This window comes from Scheffersomyces amazonensis (genome assembly GCF_036850825.1).
Source record: "Scheffersomyces amazonensis strain UFMG-HMD-26.3 chromosome Unknown RJT21scaffold_6, whole genome shotgun sequence".
Classification (NCBI taxonomy): domain Eukaryota; kingdom Fungi; phylum Ascomycota; class Pichiomycetes; order Serinales; family Debaryomycetaceae; genus Scheffersomyces; species Scheffersomyces amazonensis.
In genome coordinates, this window is record NW_027042746.1 from 977099 (window position 1) to 995981 (window position 18883).

General features: G+C 29.7%; 6 protein-coding genes and 1 non-coding gene across 7 annotated transcripts; 4 read left to right on the plus strand and 3 right to left on the minus strand. All coding sequences in view use genetic code 12, as the record gives it.

Annotated features, from left to right (window-relative positions):
- The first annotated feature begins 1512 nt into the window (after positions 1 to 1512).
- On the plus strand, positions 1513 to 3276 carry GDH3 (glutamate dehydrogenase (NADP(+))). Its single transcript, XM_064884925.1, has one exon. The coding sequence runs from the start codon at positions 1764 to 1766 to the stop codon at positions 3129 to 3131; it is 1368 nt and encodes a 455-aa protein (XP_064736966.1). The 5' UTR covers positions 1513 to 1763; the 3' UTR covers positions 3132 to 3276.
- A 498-nt stretch (positions 3277 to 3774) lies between these two features.
- RJT21DRAFT_122555 (nucleotide diphosphatase/phosphodiesterase) lies at positions 3775 to 6075 on the plus strand. Its single transcript, XM_064882443.1, has one exon. It carries the CDS (start codon positions 3864 to 3866, stop codon positions 6045 to 6047), a length of 2184 nt encoding a protein of 727 aa, XP_064736967.1. The 5' UTR covers positions 3775 to 3863; the 3' UTR covers positions 6048 to 6075.
- A 12-nt stretch (positions 6076 to 6087) lies between these two features.
- RJT21DRAFT_52283 (uncharacterized protein) lies at positions 6088 to 8409 on the minus strand. The gene has a single exon (XM_064884926.1). The coding sequence runs from the start codon at positions 8242 to 8244 to the stop codon at positions 6127 to 6129; it is 2118 nt and encodes a 705-aa protein (XP_064736968.1). The 5' UTR covers positions 8245 to 8409; the 3' UTR covers positions 6088 to 6126.
- A 164-nt stretch (positions 8410 to 8573) lies between these two features.
- On the minus strand, positions 8574 to 12415 carry NIF3 (Nif3p; the record flags this gene model as incomplete). The annotated part of the gene is made up of 2 exons (XM_064885211.1): positions 8574 to 9358; positions 9925 to 12415. 2 exons carry the CDS (start codon positions 12413 to 12415, stop codon positions 8574 to 8576), a joined length of 3276 nt encoding a protein of 1091 aa, XP_064736969.1.
- RJT21DRAFT_t122 lies at positions 9625 to 9696 on the minus strand. Its single transcript has one exon. It is a non-coding gene; the product is annotated as a tRNA-Thr (tRNA).
- Positions 12416 to 13966: 1551 nt separating the features above from the next.
- Positions 13967 to 15523, plus strand: RJT21DRAFT_128264 (uncharacterized protein; the record flags this gene model as incomplete). Its single annotated transcript, XM_064882912.1, has 1 exon — positions 13967 to 15523. One exon carries the CDS (start codon positions 13967 to 13969, stop codon positions 15521 to 15523), a length of 1557 nt encoding a protein of 518 aa, XP_064736970.1.
- Positions 15524 to 15658: 135 nt separating this feature from the next.
- On the plus strand, positions 15659 to 18838 carry VPS11 (tethering complex subunit; the record flags this gene model as incomplete). Its single annotated transcript, XM_064879892.1, has 2 exons — positions 15659 to 17312; positions 17406 to 18838. Exons 1-2 carry the CDS (start codon positions 15680 to 15682, stop codon positions 18836 to 18838), a joined length of 3066 nt encoding a protein of 1021 aa, XP_064736971.1. The 5' UTR covers positions 15659 to 15679.
- Between the last annotated feature and the right edge of the window lie 45 nt (positions 18839 to 18883).

Genomic DNA, 18883 nt, shown 5'->3' on the forward strand with positions numbered 1-18883 from the left:
ATGATTCAGCAACTTTAACAGAGGTACTTAAAGGATTAACTATTGAGGAAATAGAAGAAGTTTTGACTTTATTAGATATTATCTACGATAATGAAGTAAAAACAAATCAGGATATAATATCATTAACGACCCAGTATATTAGTATTAAGAATAAATTCGAGAAATTAAGTATCTTTAAAAGTAAACGACAACTTCAAGAATACAAACAAGATCAGAAGGTTCAAAACACTAAAGTATGGGTCGATAGTCTAAGTAATGCCTTTAACGAACAATTAATTTTAGTATAATAGTTGTCTTAGTTTTGTATGTGGAGTAAGCCGGTTTGTAAGTTACGGCAATTTCCAGCTAGAAATTTCCTGCATGATTCAGTATACAAACACAAAAGTCCAACAAGCTTTTTGACAATGAGGCCCTCTCAAAAAGTAAGATGGTTTGGAAATAATGAATATGATTGGTCCGATAAGATTTCAGGGAAGGATAAGGCTACTACTCTGGGGCTACGAGAGTCAAAAATATGTTTCAGATTTTACTTCATGAGTTTTTGGTTCGTGGTCAATTGCAAGGCTCCGAGAATCGCAATAGTACAGAATAAATTTTGTTTTTGGGGGAATACAAATTCTCATGTAACTACTTATTGAAAATTGTTTTAATAACTGAAACAGATAACAGAATGAAAGGTTATAATTAGTAATGAGCGTGGGCAGTTACAGGTGCAGTTTACTAGCAATTTGTTGTATTAATTATATGATATAGGAGAAAATATACATGTAAAAATTTTCGTAATGACGGCTAAGTAAGCCGACATAATTGAAAAATATTCAAGTAATGTAATACGAAACTACGCATAATTTCAAAAATAAATTAAGTTAGGCAGCATGTCTAATGATGAATTGAGTCATCCTTGGCTCGCAAAATAAGAAATAAATGTGGAGTCTCTTTTTGCACACCTCTGGGCTTTTAATTGCAAAATAGAAATGGGCCGTTAACTCGGCAACAATTTTTGTTTCGCAGGGCGAAAAAAGTAATATCGAAAATTTTACTGACTCTGAGTCCGTTAAAGGATTGCGGAAACATACAAGGAAAAAGAAAAAAAAAAAGAAATTAGTGAGAATAAACCAAGTCCTGTGCCGGAATTTGAACAACACATCAATACCGCAGTATTTAACAGAAGAAATCGGTCCGTTAAGGTTTATAAGGGGCACAATGCTAATTTAGTAGGTCTTTATCAATCGCCAGTGAGAATTTGCCCACCACGCTCATTCATGCATGGGAATGATTGGGTTGATTAGATTTTTAACACAAAATAGTAATCGGTATTATTGTTTAGAATAAAATTTGAAGTACAGATGACTCTTATTTTTAATATTTTAAAGGTTATATTGAAAAATTACTAGTCAAAGTAGGCTGAATTGTGTTCCGTTTACTTATAGTTAAAGGGTAAATTACTTAAGTTTAGTGAGAATTTGACTCAGTTCTCCTATAGATGTTTTTTTTTTTATTTACCGAGTGTTTCATTGTTACATTATACTTTAAATTATTAATTTAATTAATATTATATTTTAACACAATATTATACAACTGTAGATGTATACGTTGATAATTTTTACTTGTAACTGATCTGTTCATCGCAAATTATTTAAATACTTGAATTTACTCCCTAACCCATTTTTAATTTCAATTTTTGAATTTTTCACTTTTATTCTAATTTTTATTTCCTTCTCATCTTATTTCTTATCTTATTATCATATCAATAACTATCTAAAATGGTCTTACCTCACGAACCAGAATTTCAACAAGCTTACAATGAATTAGTTCATGCTTTAGAAGATTCTACTTTATTTACTCAACATCCTCAATATAAGAAGGTTATTCCAGTTGTCTCTATTCCTGAAAGAATTATTCAATTTAGAGTTGCTTGGGAAAATGATAATGGTGAAATCGAAGTTAACAATGGTTTCAGAGTTCAATTCAACTCCAACTTAGGTCCTTACAAAGGTGGTTTAAGATTCCACCCAACCGTTAACTTATCTATCTTAAAATTCTTAGGTTTTGAACAAATCTTTAAGAATGCCTTAACTGGTTTATCCATGGGTGGTGGTAAAGGTGGTTCTGATTTCAATCCAAAGGGTAGATCCGATGCTGAAATCAGAAGATTCTGTGTCGCTTTCATGAGACAATTAGCCAGATATATTGGTGCTGATACTGATGTCCCAGCTGGTGATATTGGTGTTGGTGGTAGAGAAATCGGTTTCTTATTCGGTGCCTACAAACAAATGCAAAACAATTTCTCTGGTATCTTAACTGGTAAAGGTTTAACTTGGGGTGGTTCTTTAATTAGACCAGAAGCTACTGGTTACGGTTTAGTATACTATGTTGAAAAAATGATTGAAAAAGCTTCTAACGGTAAGGAATCCTTCAAAGGTAAGAGAGTTGCCATTTCCGGTTCTGGTAATGTTGCTCAATTCGCTGCCTTAAAGGTTATTGAATTAGGTGGTACTGTTGTTTCCTTATCTGACTCCAAGGGTGCTATTATCAGTCAAACTGGTATTACTGTTGAACAAATTGCTGAAATTGCTGATGCTAAGATTAAGCACAAGTCATTAGAACAAATTGTTGAACAATCTGTCAAAGCTTTCTCTGGTGCTAACAGTGTTGAATACTTAGCTGGTGTTCGTCCATGGACTAAGGTTGGTCAAGTTGATGTTGCTTTACCATCAGCCACTCAAAATGAAGTCAGTGGTGAAGAAGCTAAAGTTTTAGTTGAAGCTGGTGTTAAATTTGTTGCTGAAGGTTCCAATATGGGTTCAACCAAAGATGCCATTGATGTCTTTGAAGCTGCCAGACCAACTGGTGTTTGGTATGCTCCAGGTAAAGCTGCTAACTGTGGTGGTGTTGCTGTTTCCGGTTTAGAAATGGCTCAAAACTCTCAAAGAGTTCAATGGACTTCTGAAGAAGTTGACACCAAATTAAAGACTATCATGACTGAATGTTTCGAAGCTTGTTATGAAACTGCCGTTAAGTATGCTGCTTCTAAGGATGCTCATGCTTTACCATCTCTTTTAAAGGGTGCTAACATTGCTGGTTTCATTAAGGTTGCTGATGCTATGTTTGACCAAGGTGATGTTTACTAGATAATCTCACCTTTACCATAGTAATAGTATTATTTAAATCGTAATGTCAAATTTCAATTCTTTCTGCTGTTTATACTTTATATAGATATTATTGTATATGTTTAATTTATTATGTTCAATAAAATGAATAATTAAATGATTTTGCACCCAAATACGCGCTCAGATTGTGTTATGTACATCCAATAAAATATGTCATATTGCTAAGAAAATAACAGTGGTAAGAGACATTGGAAGCTAAAAATGGCAGAATAGTCCTAATTCCATCTCATAGTAAAGGAAGAGATGGTAGTAATAGAGATATAGACAAATGTCACAATTTAGATATCTGTGTATATCACTAGTTATTTATAGAAAAGTAGTCTAAACTATGATATACATCAGTAAATAGAGAGTAGATATAATATACCATAATAACAAAATCTGCATAGTTCAAGAATCACTTTTACTCCACTATAATATCTACATGAATGCAGTACACATGTTTTAACTATATATTATATATATATATGCGTTAATCATTAAGCTTTAAGTATAAAGTATTAAGTATAAAGTATTAAGTGTTAACTACTATAGTGCGAAATCCAGCATCGGCAGATTCTGTACACTACCAATAAATTTATTTATTTATTAACAATAGGGTCCTTATCAAATAGGGATACTAATAATAGATTACCCAAATACTCCACCACAAGCACCACAAGCACCACAACTACCACAACTAAACCGAATAAGATGTCGGTGAATTATCCTCAACCACACGCGGTAGATGTTCCTGTAACCGATATGGATGATCCCGATGATGACTACTTATTTAATGAACAAAATAATCTTCATCGATCTACCAGTAATGATGAAGACTTTCTAGAAGTATTAGATTATGAAAATGATGGCAAATCCAATAATATGGGGAAATTATTAGGAAAAGTCACTTCACTATTTAAATCATCATCTTCACCAGGTAATAGTTCTGATTCAAGTTATCAAATGTTAAATAACGCAAATGGACGAGAACGTGAACGTGATGATGACAGTTTTGAAATTGATGATGAAGATATTGAAAATCCTAATCGATTTGATATTAGAGATTATCAAATTAAATTACTTAATAAGAAAGTCCGCAAAACCGTAGCATTTGGATCAATTATAACGGGATTATTAATTTCAATAATTATATTCTTAATTGTTAGAAATAATAAGAATCATTCAACGACAATATATGTTAATAAATTTAATAAACAAATAATATCTAATTCAACTCATGATTTTCATCCTACAACCATTATAATTTCATTAGATGGATTTCATCCTCATTATATTACTCCAAAACTTACACCAACTATGCATAATCTTTTAGTTAATGAATATGCTTCTCCTTATATGATACCTTCATTTCCTTCATCAACATTTCCAAATCATTGGTCATTAGTTACTGGATTATATCCATCTGAACATGGTATAGTTGGTAATACATTTTATGATCCTTTATTAAAAAAACAATTTATTAATACAAATCCAAAAGTTGGAGGTCTTAATCCTGAATTTTGGCAAGGAGGTGAACCAGTTTGGACAACTGCTAAAAATCAAGGAATTAATGCAGCAGTTCATATGTGGCCAGGTAGTGAAGTTCCAACCATTGGACCAGAAATTAATTTTGATAAATATAATGGATCAGAATTATTAACATCTAAAGTTGATCGAGTTTTAGGATGGATTGATAAAGAAGATATTTCAACTAGACCAGAATTAATTTTAACTTATGTACCAACCATTGATACTTTTGGTCATAAATATGGTATATCAGGTACAAATTTAACTGATGCATTAACTTATGTTGATAATTTTATAGATTTACTTCAAAAGGAATTACATGATAGAAATTTAGATAATATTGTTAATTTAATAATTGTTAGTGATCATGGAATGGCTCCAACTTCAAATGAAAGAATTATTTATTTAGATGATTTAGTGGATTTAAATAAAATTCAACATTTAGATGGTTGGCCATTATTTGGTTTAAGACCTTTTGAACAATATTCAAATGAAGAAATATATAATGAAATTATGGAAAATTATAAGAAATTAGATTATAAAGATACATTTGATGTTTTTAAAGTTGAAGATATTCCATCAGAATGGGAATTTGGTGGTAATATTTCTGATCATAGATTTAATTATCGTTTAGCACCAATTTGGATTATACCTAAAGTAGGATATTCAGTATCTACTCATAAACAAATGAAAGAAAATAATAATGAATATTCTCCAAAAGGTGTTCATGGATATAATAATACTGAAGTTTTAATGAGAGCTATATTTTTAGGTAGTGGACCATATTTTAAACAATTTGGTCATAATAAATTTGAACCATTTAAAAATACTGAAGTTTATAATATATTATGTGATTCATTAAATATTAAACCTGCTCCTAATAATGGTTCATCTACAATAATTTTAAATAATGGATTATCTAATGATTGGTTAGATCCATTGGAATATCCTGATTTACCATTTAAGATTGATCATATTGTTGTGAATGCAACTTATGATTTATTATGGAAGAAAAAGCCTGCTGATTCATCAGCTACTACAATTTCTATAAGTACTAATAATAAACCTCTTCAATCAATGATATCTGAAGAGTCGAGTATTTCATCAATAGTTAATACTCCAATTGCTAAACCAACTGATTTTGAAGATGAAGTTGATGAAGGAGATGATAATGATGATGATAATGACGAAGAAGAAGAACCACACGAAGGTAATAAGGGAGGCTTTTTAGATTCAATAATCGATGGTCTACAAGATTTTGTTGAAGATGCCCAAGATACAATTGGAGATTCTATTGATACTGTTGGAGATTGGTTTGATCATATTTTAGGACACCATGACGAGGACAAACAAGATGAAGAGAAATAACAAGATAGAATTTAATAGAGTCGTTTGTTTTCGTTTATTTATGTATTAATTAAATGTATAATTGTTAAAAGTAGAATTGTCACGTATGTAAATTATCGTTTAATACTCCTGTCAAATGTTGAAGACTAGAAAATGAACTACTTTGACGATGAGTAGGATGAACTAAATCAATAACAAATGGAGAACTTGAAACTCGGGCGGGAGTTTCAAGATCATCACTATAATTATTTTGATCAAAAGATCCATGACTTGATTCAGGAGTGGCTAAATTACTTTCTGATTTCATTTCATCACTTGAATCTTGACAAAGTTTAATTATAAGTTCTTTACTAAGACTTAAAAATGCATTAGATCTGGTGATTGTACTCCATATAGATTTTATTAATTCAATAACTTTCATAAGAAATATCGATTCAATATTTCCAATCGATAATTCTTTCCATAATTTTAAAAGTATCAGAATTATTTGTTCATTTTCTGGATCTTTAAATAATTGAATTTGAAATTCTTCAAATTCTCGATATAATTGAAATAATACCACTTCTTTTAAATCGGGTAAATTATATAAATTTGATAGAATTAATAATCCTAAATAATCAAGGATTGTAAACTCAGGGAAAATATAATCTTCAAATTCTATAGATCCACTATAAAGAAAGAAAATAAGTCCCTTAACCCAATTTTGAGGTTCTGGTATAAGCATCTTATTATGAATAGTTTCATTCATTCCAATAGATATTAATCTATGAAAATGAGGCCATCGAGCTATTAAAATTGCCTTATGAACTTTAATACTAATTAATTTATTCAGTTTTGATAAATTTTCAATATCAAAAGAATCTGAATATTCTGAATATTCACATTTATCAGTTTCATCTTTAAAGGCAAGGATTTCAAAATCAGTAAATTCTTCATCAGTTAATAATTTCTTTAAATCAACAGTTAATTGTGATTTATTCAGTGAATAAGATTGAATTGAATTACTCAGTGGTATACCTAATGAAGATAGTTTTACCTTTAAAAGTGAAGTTAATTTAGGATCTAAACTATCTCCATCACCATCACCATCACCATCACCATTTTCATTTTCATTTTCATTTCCAAGTGGCTGTTCTTCAAAATCTCTTCGGAATTTATTTCCTAATAAATATAAACTATCATCACCAGTATGAATAAATCCCATTTTCCAAGAATAACTCATAATATCAATATAATTTTGTTTAAAATAAGGTGCAAAACTTCCTACATCACATACTTTTAAAGTTTCATATTTCTCAGTATTAAAATAATCAATATGAAGTCCAGCTATATTAGAATTCCATGGAGGTAAAAACATTTTTAAAGTTAATGAAGAATTTATTTTTGAATCTAAAAAGATTCTTTCTTCACCAAAGAAATATCTTTTATCAGATGGTGGAGTATATTGATAATCATAAGGAGAATATAAAGTTATTTCTCCAACTTCTTTTGTTTTAAATGAATAAAACGATACTGTATTAACTACATGATTCATATCTCTATCAAGTCCACCAAATGAATATAATTTATCATCATGAATTTTAATAAAATGATCAAATCTTGAAACAAATCTTATAGGCCCCATCCAATTACCTGAAGTTAAATCATAACAATATAAATCTTCCAGACATACATTTCCATTAGAAGATTTAGTTAAACCTCCACTTATATAAAGTTTAGATCCATCCCGAGATAAACATGAAGCATGTCTTGATCTTGGAGCTGGTGCATTACTTAATGCGAAATCTGGGGGTCCAATCCATTTCTTAGTATAAATATTATAAATTAACATTATACTATTTTTATTAAATGAATGATTTTGATTTTGATTTGGAATATGATTCTGATTTTGATTTCTTCTATTGGATATAGATACTGTATCAGCAAATTCTTCATCATATGGTACTCCACCAAATACTAAAACATTCCCATTTCCTATATGAATTGCCAGATGACCATCTCTATAAATTCCTTCATGTTTATCATCAACTTCCCAAATTTTTGTCTTTAAATTTAAAAGATATACATTACCATCTAATTGATCCAGATCATCAAACCCTCCATATAAAAATACAATATCGGTACCTTCACAAGGTACTATAGTTGCTTTAACATTATATGAAGGTAATGAGCCTTGCATCTCGTATAGGTGCAAACTCTGTGACTTTGATTTCATCATCTTTACAAATTTAGAACTTGTTCTAAAAAATAAAATAGGACGAGTCTATTCACACTTAGATCTTGGTTCTGATACTTGTTGCTTTAATACATAAATCCTATGGTACTTATCCTATGGACTAGTTAATTATATACTGTTTTCTGATATTTGTCATAGTAAAGATCTACTAAAAAATATTTTGGGGTCTTGGCGGCATGGGTGCGTCTGTATCTTACTGTTTACCTAAATCAAGTTAATTATGTACATTAAAAATATGGGGTAAATTAATGTTAAATAGAAAATAAATACAGGCTATATATATGTAATACTTTTTTATTTTATCTAGTTAATTACCAAATTTGGAATGGATCCTTATCTGTTTCACTTATGTAAATTTCAGCATCAGGAATTTGAGTTAATAATTGTTGTTTCATAACTTTTAAAAAGGCTCTTTCTGTATTAGAATGATTACATGCTACTACAGAACTTCCACTTTCAGTGAAAAATAATGCTTCATGATGAGATATTTCTCCTGTATAATACAAGTCAGCTTTAACCCCTTTAAATACTCCACTTCCTGATCCAGCACATACAGCTATTGTAGATATTAAATGATCATCTATACCAGCAGCTTGGGCAACTTGAACATTTTTCAATCCTAAGGAAATTTTAATATTTTCAACTAATTTAGTTAAAGATACAGGTTTATTAAGAGTAATTAATCTACCCATACCACACTCTTCAGCTACTGGATCTTTTTCAATTGCTTCTCTTGATATTTCTTCATATCCACTGATAATCCCATCAGCTAAAAAGTCATTAACTCCATCTTTAGCACTATCAACTGCTGTATGTGGTGTATACACACTAATATTATTTTGAATTAATTTAATTAATGATCTTTGTTGAGGATCTTTAGATGTTATTGATTTCAAACCTCTAAATATAAATGGATGATAGGCCATAATTAAATTTGCTTTCTTATTAACTGCTTCATCAGCTACAGCTTGAGTTAAATCTATAGTCAACAATAACTTAATCCTTTCATCTTTGATTTCATCAGATGATGCATCTACCAATAAACCTGTATTATCCCAACTTTTATCTGCTAAAGCTATTGGATAGAATTTTTGAACTTTTTCATAGAGTTAGTATTAATACTTTTTAAAAACGATTAGAATGATTCAAATGATTCAAATGATTCAAATGATTCAAATGAATACTTACTGGCAGTTACAGCTCTTTTCACGCCGACTCTTGACATATCTTACACGCTGTTCTTTAAAAAATAAAGCTTTAATGAATTACAATTGGCTAAATAAATTTCAAATTCATAAAGTCATTGAAGCAATTCATTTCATTTCTTCTGAAAAAAGTTTTGAAGTTTCTATAAAAAAATAATGCCCCCTGCCAGAATTGAACTAGCGACCTTTGCATTACAAGTGCAACGCTCTACCACTAAGCTAAAGGGGCGCAATTTTTTCAAAATTTTATTTGAGTAGCCGCTTTGAGGAATTAAAATGCGCTAAAAAAAATTTTTTTGAAAAATTTTTAGGCGGCTTTCCTAACAAAAATACCCCCTAACCTATTTTTTGATATTTTCTGATATTTTCGTCTAATAAATATATAAATCTTACTCTAAGTAATGGCTATTTAATTTATTTATCTCATTGCACAATACCTCCCAATTTAGAATTTGACCATTTTTCATTAATCTGAGTCCTAAATATTGTTCATAGAGATATAACTCATAAAAGATCTTTAAATTAGGTTGAATTATAATATTAAACCTTTGCACCCTAACATAGAGGTAACTTAATAATAAATTGAACTTAAAGTTTTTCATCAATGATGCAATCACTAACGAAGCAGATCTGGAAACTCCAATTCGACAATGGACTAATGTAGGAGATTCAATTATCTGTTTTAAAAGAATCTTTTCTTGGATTTCTGGTGGACAATTAATCAACAATGGTAAGATAGAATCTTTTCCATCATCCTTTAGATTGTGAATAAATATCATTGATTTAAGATACTTGGGTAACTTAGGACTCTTACGAATATCTGAATTTAATAAATTAAAATCTACTTCGTATACAGCTGTAGGACCATCTTTTCCATTTTCATTGAATTGGTAAATTGGTTTTAAAATTCTTCCACTGTTTTGGTATATTCTTCTTGTGGGTACTTCAAAATCAAATATAACATGATTTCTCAATAATTTGAACCATCTTGGACATTCACCTATGGATATTAATTTTTCAATCTTCTTGCAATCCAAAACCGTAATTGAATTGGCATGGTTCACAGAACCTAAATATAGATTACTATATATTTTTGAAGGAAAGTTGTTGTCTTTTGTAATATTAAACCAATCATATTTGAATGAGTTAAGTAACTTTTGCTTACTGTTATTGGGAATTTTATTATAATCTAACGATACTAACGGGAAATTGCAATCATCTATACGTTTACAGAAATCAATGAATTTTTCAAATCCTTTCAAGAAAAAGATATCATCTCTGAAGTAATGCAACTTTATGTCTCGTTCTTGATTATTCAATAAAAACAATATAGATTCTTCAGTTGAATGAAATTTATGAAAGTGTAAAATACTTATTGTGAGCAAAGATAATCCTGTGAAACCATCATATGAAAAAATAAATACATTACTTATATCATCAGCCTTTCTTAAGCAAAGATCTACCAATTTCAATACATTCAAGTACGATATTACATCTCTATATGATAAATCTTTGAATTTAGTACAGCCCGATGAAGGAAATTCCAAATAATAGATATTGTCTTTTCGTACAGGATTATTGAAATCTTCATATATAGAATTCAAAACTTTTGCAGTTGGAAACGTCGCTTTTTCATGACAGTTTATTATTAGCTTAAAGTCACACCCTTTGCTTATTGTTAAATTTCCAAAATCAGCAATATTCCCTAGACATATTTTCCCACCCAATATTCTCTTCATTGAATTTAATCTCCATATCATTTGTTGTTCGTATTTTAGTAATTTAGTAGAATAATTCACCTTGTTAGTAGATGTAAGATCAAAAGATGAAGAAGGTATAAGTTGGTTTTCAAATATATATGATTCGAAATTATTGGTCTTATCGAAATATTCCATTTCAATTAAATTCCAATCTACTTCATTGCTGACAACATAAATAATCTGATCACGATGTTTATTTCTCAAGGTATTTATCAATTTAGCAACATTTGTCGATTCTTGATCATTTTTATCATAATTGTATATGACAAAGTTAGATAAGGGCGCCATTAGTCTGATTTGATCTTTATAATTTCGGTTATTTAAATTGTTATAACAATTGATAACATCTAGTTGCCAAATATGATTAAACTTTTCGAACCTTTCATCATATTCTTCTTCATCAATATGTTCCTCAATATCTTCGATTTCCTTTACCTCACAATCACTTTGCAAGTGCTTGCTCATCTTTCTTTGTACTCTATTTGTACTTAGTATGTCCGTCAATGGTATCGTATTTATTAAATTGGGTGTGATATTGGGACTTTCGGAGCTATTAATAAACATTATATTGAAAATTGATTTATCAGATAAGATATTTTTGATAATATCATCATTAGTGATACATGAATCGGTGAAAAATTCTCTCTGATTAATACTATTTAAACCATGCAAATAAGGAAATAATTTATTTTGATATTTCTTCTCAAATGAGCTATAAATATCTTGAAGCTCATACCTAGTTTTATAATAGAAATGGAATAACATTGCCAAATCTTCGTCAGAGGAAATAAGTTTAATATTTTCATAATCCTCCACATTACTCAATCTCGAATTGAAGTTATTAATCCAGTTATTAACAGCCGAAGATTTTCCACACTCTTCAAATGAATCAGCAGGACTTGAATTTTCAAGTGAATCATTTGAATCAATACTGGCTTTTCTCAAACTAGAAGTTAAGTAATTGTGATCATTGTAATCTGAACTTGTTGCTGGGTGATAGGTAGATAATCCAGACTTTGACAATATAGGTGGTGAAGGTATAGGAGGTTCATCACATGATCTTGGTACTAAATAATCATTTTTATGCTTCTGATTGTCTAGTGAAAAATCTCTAGCGGAGCTTTTGTCGCTATAATTATTTTTGAGGCTCCCGCCGCTTGTGTGACTTCCAAAGACGTTAGATGCCATTCTTATTTTTGGTATAATTACAATTGACACACTTTAACAAACACTTTAAAAAATTAATATAAAAGTCAAAGGGAGTTCATGTAACTGATATTTAAGTAATTTGAGAGATGAAATCACAAGAATATAAATATGATCCGTATAATTATCGGTAGCTAACAATTTCACTTGCAAAAAAAAATTATTGTGTGGGGGTTCTTCGCTCTAAAGGGACTTTTGTTATACTCTCTTTCTGCATAAGTTTCTCAATTCTCTTAAAAGCCTTTCGTATCCTTTATAGTTTAAACTTATTGTTGATTTCATTTGTGTAATTTTGGTAACTATTTTAATTGATAGCCTCATGCAATTGGGTGGTTGTAAGGTGTTCGATTAGGAATGCAGATCTTTTACAAATAAAGTTTTTGCGTTTATTTAGTGCTGTCTATTATTAGTTGTATATGCCAAACTAGGTCCATGTATGTTGCATTGAAGTCTAAAGAGGAATGCTTTTAGCGGGTATGCAACCAACTACGGATAACTGCACGATGTCAAGGAACGCAAGGCATAATAGTTATCAAAACTAATCTGCTCAATTTTCATTCGCCGACCACTGCAGTATTTTTCAATAATCACTTATTGTTAAATATAAATTCCGGTATTTACGATTGCGTTTCGGAAAATTCACTCAAGGAAACTTGAAGTGAGGCTGCATAAAACACTCCATAGTTATCAATTTCAGTTCCTTAATTAGGTGTTATGTCAGGCAATAGTCATCCTTAGGTACGTTCAATGTATTTCTATTATTTTTTTTCTTTTGAATAAGATGAATGGAAGCAGGTTCATGTCCAATTATGCTGATCCAATCTGGTACTGGCTCTTTGAACTTCTTCTAGATTCTATTCTGAGAAAATTCAAGTTCCACTACACTTCACTAGGTTGAATTCGGGATCGGCGTTGTGGATGTTCTTTGCATTCTGCTCGGAGCTCGGAATCTGTTCTTCTTGACGCATATGATTCCTTTATCTTATCTGCACTAATAGGGTTACAAAGTAAAAAAAATGCGCACACCTAAATGGGAAAGAGCAATTTAGTACTTAAAGTTCTTAATTTAGCCCCGTATTATTTCGAGACCAACAATGGCAGAAAGTAATAGTTTTGAAATCAAAAATCATTTAATTTCAAGCTAGTCTAAATTTGGCGTTTCTCTCGGCCTATGCACAATGTGAAACAAAGTGAAACTGAGTTACGTAATTTCTTTGCTGCAATTTGTTACTAAGAAAACATGGGAGCAATTTATTGAGTCTGGATCTGGAAAGTTCTCAAATCTTGCAATTATACTTTCTTGTAAACGATCCATATCCCTTTGAAACAGTGAAAAGGTGGAAAGTAAATGTTCTTGTGGTTTGATTAATGGAAAATAATGCCTGAGTTCTCTCCCAAAAAAAATGAGCCACAAGCCTGACCTCGCTCTTGTAAAATTGCACCAAATTAGTTTTAACCGCCATTGCAAAAAAAAACATAGCTTACAAAATTATTAGTTTTATTAAGTTAATTACACAAGAGGATTATTTCAGTATGAAGCTCTTGGAATCTTCATTATTGATATTCATTACCTTTACTATATCTCTTACTTTATCGCTGAAAGTTACACTGGAAAAGACTCTCCTGAATTCATTTCATAGAATCCATCCTCTTAGAAAAATAAGGAAACAAAGTCAATTCAGACCTCTACAAATAGATGATAAGATTCAAGTACCAATTCATGAAACAAATATCGTTGATGATGTTGCAAGAATTATTGAAAATATTCTAAATAATAAAACTGAGAATAATCAGTCCTTTCTTGAGAGGTTACCCAAAATATTATCTAATTCATCATCAGATCCCTCGGTGGTTATTGGATTTCCTGAAACTTCTAATTCAAGTAATAGTGATAATTTGGAAGAGGATTGTGATTATTTAGAGGAAGATGAATTCAGCGATGAAGAATGTTCTGAAAAAGAATCTCCTGATCACCATCATGATGAAGGTGAACAAAGTCAAGAAGACGATTCTGATTGTGATGAATATAAAAGTAGTAATTCAACTGATGTATATACAACTTATATAAATTCCACTGATTCAACTTTTACATCAACTTCCCATATCATATCTTCAAAATATTCCCAACATATCCCATTTACGTCAAAGTCAAATATGTCTACTTACTTGAACACTAGTTTTGAATTGGGCCCATCATCAGCTTACCCATCACCTTCAGTAATTATTCCAATTAGTACCCAAAGTATTCAACCCCATAAGACTACAGAACTAAACATCAGTTCCACTTCTACTATGTTAACTGAAACAATTACTTCAAATTTACACCATCATCAAACTACTATCTCATACAGGCCCAGAACAGGTAGAAAGTTTCTAAATTTTGATAATGACGGACATCTACAAATTGGAAATAGTATGACCATTATAGATATCTCCGTTCCAGGCTGTCAAGAATGTTCTCTGATGTATTCTAACTCTGAGGTTGAAATTTCTCCAAAGACCACAACTTTTCATTTAATCGATTCAATATCAGAGAGTACTGGCTATATAGTCATTTCAGAAGCAACAAAGCTGATGGAAGAAATTTCAACTTATTCGTTTTCCTTAAGTACATTATCTCTGAGTTTAGAATCAACTGGTACTATAGAATTCCTTGTTTCCAGTACATCACCAGGATTAGGAGCTGAAATTGAACTTAACTCTACATTATCTCAGGGGAGTACTGCAGAGCCCACTCCATATATACCTTCATTGAAAAGAGAGAAATTTAATTCTAGTCATCAAAGACAAACCATAGATTTTGATATGTGGGATGAAACTTCGATTCGGGCAAGCTCTAAAGTAATAAAATCAATAACTAAGCATAGCACTAAAAGGGGATTTTCTTTCTCTTCTGCTCCATCATTTAATACTTCTACACAACCATTGAAATTTAATCTGCCATTACCAATTACCAGAACTTTTGGGGGAGTTATTACAAATAGGAATTTTACTTCACAACCATATCAATTCCTTTCCGGTACTTCGGGTTTGATTGTTCAAACAATACTACTTCCTTTCCTAATGATAATTGCTCTACTCTTATTATAGAAAATATAGACTGCAAAACTCATATTCTTTTTTTTTAGCAGTATGTAGTGCGCTCTGACGAAAAAATACGAGAGAGCGATATCATAAAATACCGGAAAACCGAATTAGGAATAGTAATAGTACCTACAGTGTTCACTATAAACCGTACTGGAAACAATGTCCACAATCCCTAGTACGTGGAGACAGTTTCAATTGTTTGATTTCACTCCCATACGTGATCCAAGCTTTCAAACCAATGATGCTTTATATTCAGATTCTTCTTTAACATCCATTAATGCCACTAAATCATACTTAGTTATAGCAGTATCTAATTCATATTTAAAAATAATAGATCCTAATAATTTTATAACTTTAAAGACATTTTTAGCTTATGATATTGATTATACTATAAGTTTTATTCGACCAATTCCATTATCTAGTCAAAATTCAAATGAAAACCTTTTGGTTACTTTAGCAGAAAAGCAAGGTTCACCATCAATTATGAAATTATGGGATTTAAATAAAATTATTCATATTAATAACATAGATGAAGATGCTTATAAATTTAAATTTCAAACTCAAGCTCAAATATCTAATGGAGATAATTCATATCCAATTAGTTGTTTTCAATGTACTATTGATTTATCATGTGTAGCAGTAGGTTATACTAATGGTAAAGTTATACTTATACGAGGAGATTTATTAAGAGATAGAGGGTCTAAACAAAGATTAATATATGAATCTAATGATCCAGTCACAAGTATTCAATTTAATAAATTTGAAGATTTATTATACGTTACAACAACATCAAAGATTCTTACAGTTATAACAACAGGAAGAAATCAAGGTAAACCATTAAGGATATTAAATAATAAATCTGGAGTTGATTTAAATTGTACTGATGTGGATATAAAATCACAAAATTTGATTGTAGGGAAACCAGATTCTATTCTTTATTATAATCATATTAATCGAATTCAAACTATTAATTTCGAAATGCCAAAGTCCAGGATATTTCGTTATTCTGATAATTATTTACTAATAATATCTCATCAACAAGAAGATTCGGTTATATCTACCAATAAAAAGAAATTAATATCTAGAGTCGTAATATTGGATTTATTGAATAAACATTCTTCGTTTAATTTATTAATCCCCAACAGTCTTATTAATCATATATTCATAATGCATGATGATATTTATTTATTATCCAATGATGGAGTATTATATAAACTTCATGAAAAGCCAATTAATCAACAAATAGAATTGATATTACAAAGAAATCTTTTCCCAGTTGCTTATACTTTAGCTCAACAATTTAAATTATCTAATGAAGTATTATTAAGAATTCAAAAATTACATGCAGAATATCTCTATGATCATCAAGATTTTGATTTATCTATTGATATCTTCATAAAATGTTTAAGTTTATTTGAAAAGGAAGTTACGACTGAAGAAGTTGATGATTTTATTATGAATATTATTACAAAATTCAAAGATTCAGCTAATATCCCTAATCTTGCAAAATTCTTATTCGCATTATATGAATTAAAACTTGCTAATAATGATCATATTACATTATTATTGTGTTGTTATTGTAAATTGAAGTTAATTAATGAATTGGATGAATTCATTACTGAATTAAATCTTGAAGATAATAATTTACAAGAATTAAACTTTCAATTAATAATTAATTTGTTCAAAGAATGTGGATATTTCAAACAAGTCATAAAGTTGTTATATAAATTAAATCAACCTAACTTAATAGTGGAAATTCAATTGAATGAATTGAATTCATCGAAATTCTCTAGTGAAAAGATACTTCCAAAGGATCATTTAGAAAAATCAGTCATCAATGATGATACTGATACAGAGTTACGCTTACACAATATAAAGAGTCCAGAACATATTGTAAAACAATGTTTAAAATATGTGAAATCTTTACCAATAGATGAATTATTGTTAATTTTAATTGATCACTCTAAGAAGTTCTTAGATTATTGTCCCCTTGAAACAACAGAATTATTAATTAAAGTATTTACATGTAAATATCGGGCTAGTGAAGAAAAATTCGATCTCTTTAAAGAAGATAATCTAAACAAACAAGAACATGAAGATATTATTGAAGAAAAGGAAAATAATTCTACAATTAATGATTATCGAACATTTTTGAATTATTTATCAGGATTATCATTAGGTGAAGAAGAAGTTAAAGATATAGAAACAGAAACAGAAACTGAAGAGTTTAGTGAGCCAACATATCTCCCACCAAAACCTAGTTTGATATATCCAAGTTTCATTAGTCATCCAAATGAATTTGTTATCTTTTTAGAAGCATGTATTGAATCCTTTGAGAAGTATCAAGGAAATGTTAATGATAAAAAGGATTTATTAATTACCTTATTGGAAATGTATCTTTCCTTAAATAAATTAAGTGAACAGGGTGAGACGCAATGGCTTGAAAAAGCTAGAGAATTAACTGAAGTAAATTCAACATTATTTGATTCTACTTCATTATTATTAATTTCTCATATATATGATTTTAAAGAAGGAGAAGTGATGGCAAAAGTTCAAGCTGGAGTGGAAGAAAGTTTATTTAGAAGTTATGAAATCTCTAATGATGTAGAAGGTTGTATTCAAGTCATAAAGAAATATGGAGATATTAAGCCTGAACTTTATAAAATGTGGTTGAAATTCATTATTTCTAGTCAAGATGTATTTGAAAAAGTATCTAATGCAGATTTTAAGTTTGTTCTAACCAAAATTGTGGATAAAAGATTGATGAATCCTTTAGAAGTTATACAAGTTTTAACTGAAAATCAAAATGAATATGTAACATTAGGTTTGGTTAAAGATTTTCTTATAGATTATTTTGATTCTCAGAATAGAGAAATTTCTAATAATTCTAAATTAATTGAATACTATGAAAATGAGTCTACTAAAAATAGTCATAAATTAACAGAATTATTAACAAAACCATTTATTATTCAGAATAATAAATGCTCATCTTGTCAATTAAAATTAGATTTCCCCGTGATTCATTTTAAATGTAAGCATTCGTATCATCAGAAATGCTTGGCAGATAATATTATTGTATCAGTTAATAATGATAGTAGAAATTTTCCTGAAGAAGATATTAATAGTAGACAATGTCCTATTTGTAGTAATGAATTAGAAGAAGTTAGAGCAGTAAGAGCTAGTCAATTTAAATCTAAAGACAATTTCGAAGTGTTTGACAGTGCATTAAAGGAAACTCATGATAAATTCAAATTTATTAGTGAATATTTGGGTAGAGGTGTAATGGAAAATGAATCAATTATTTTAACTAATGACTGAAACATTGGCTTAATAAATGTTAAATGTATAAATGTTTGAGATTAG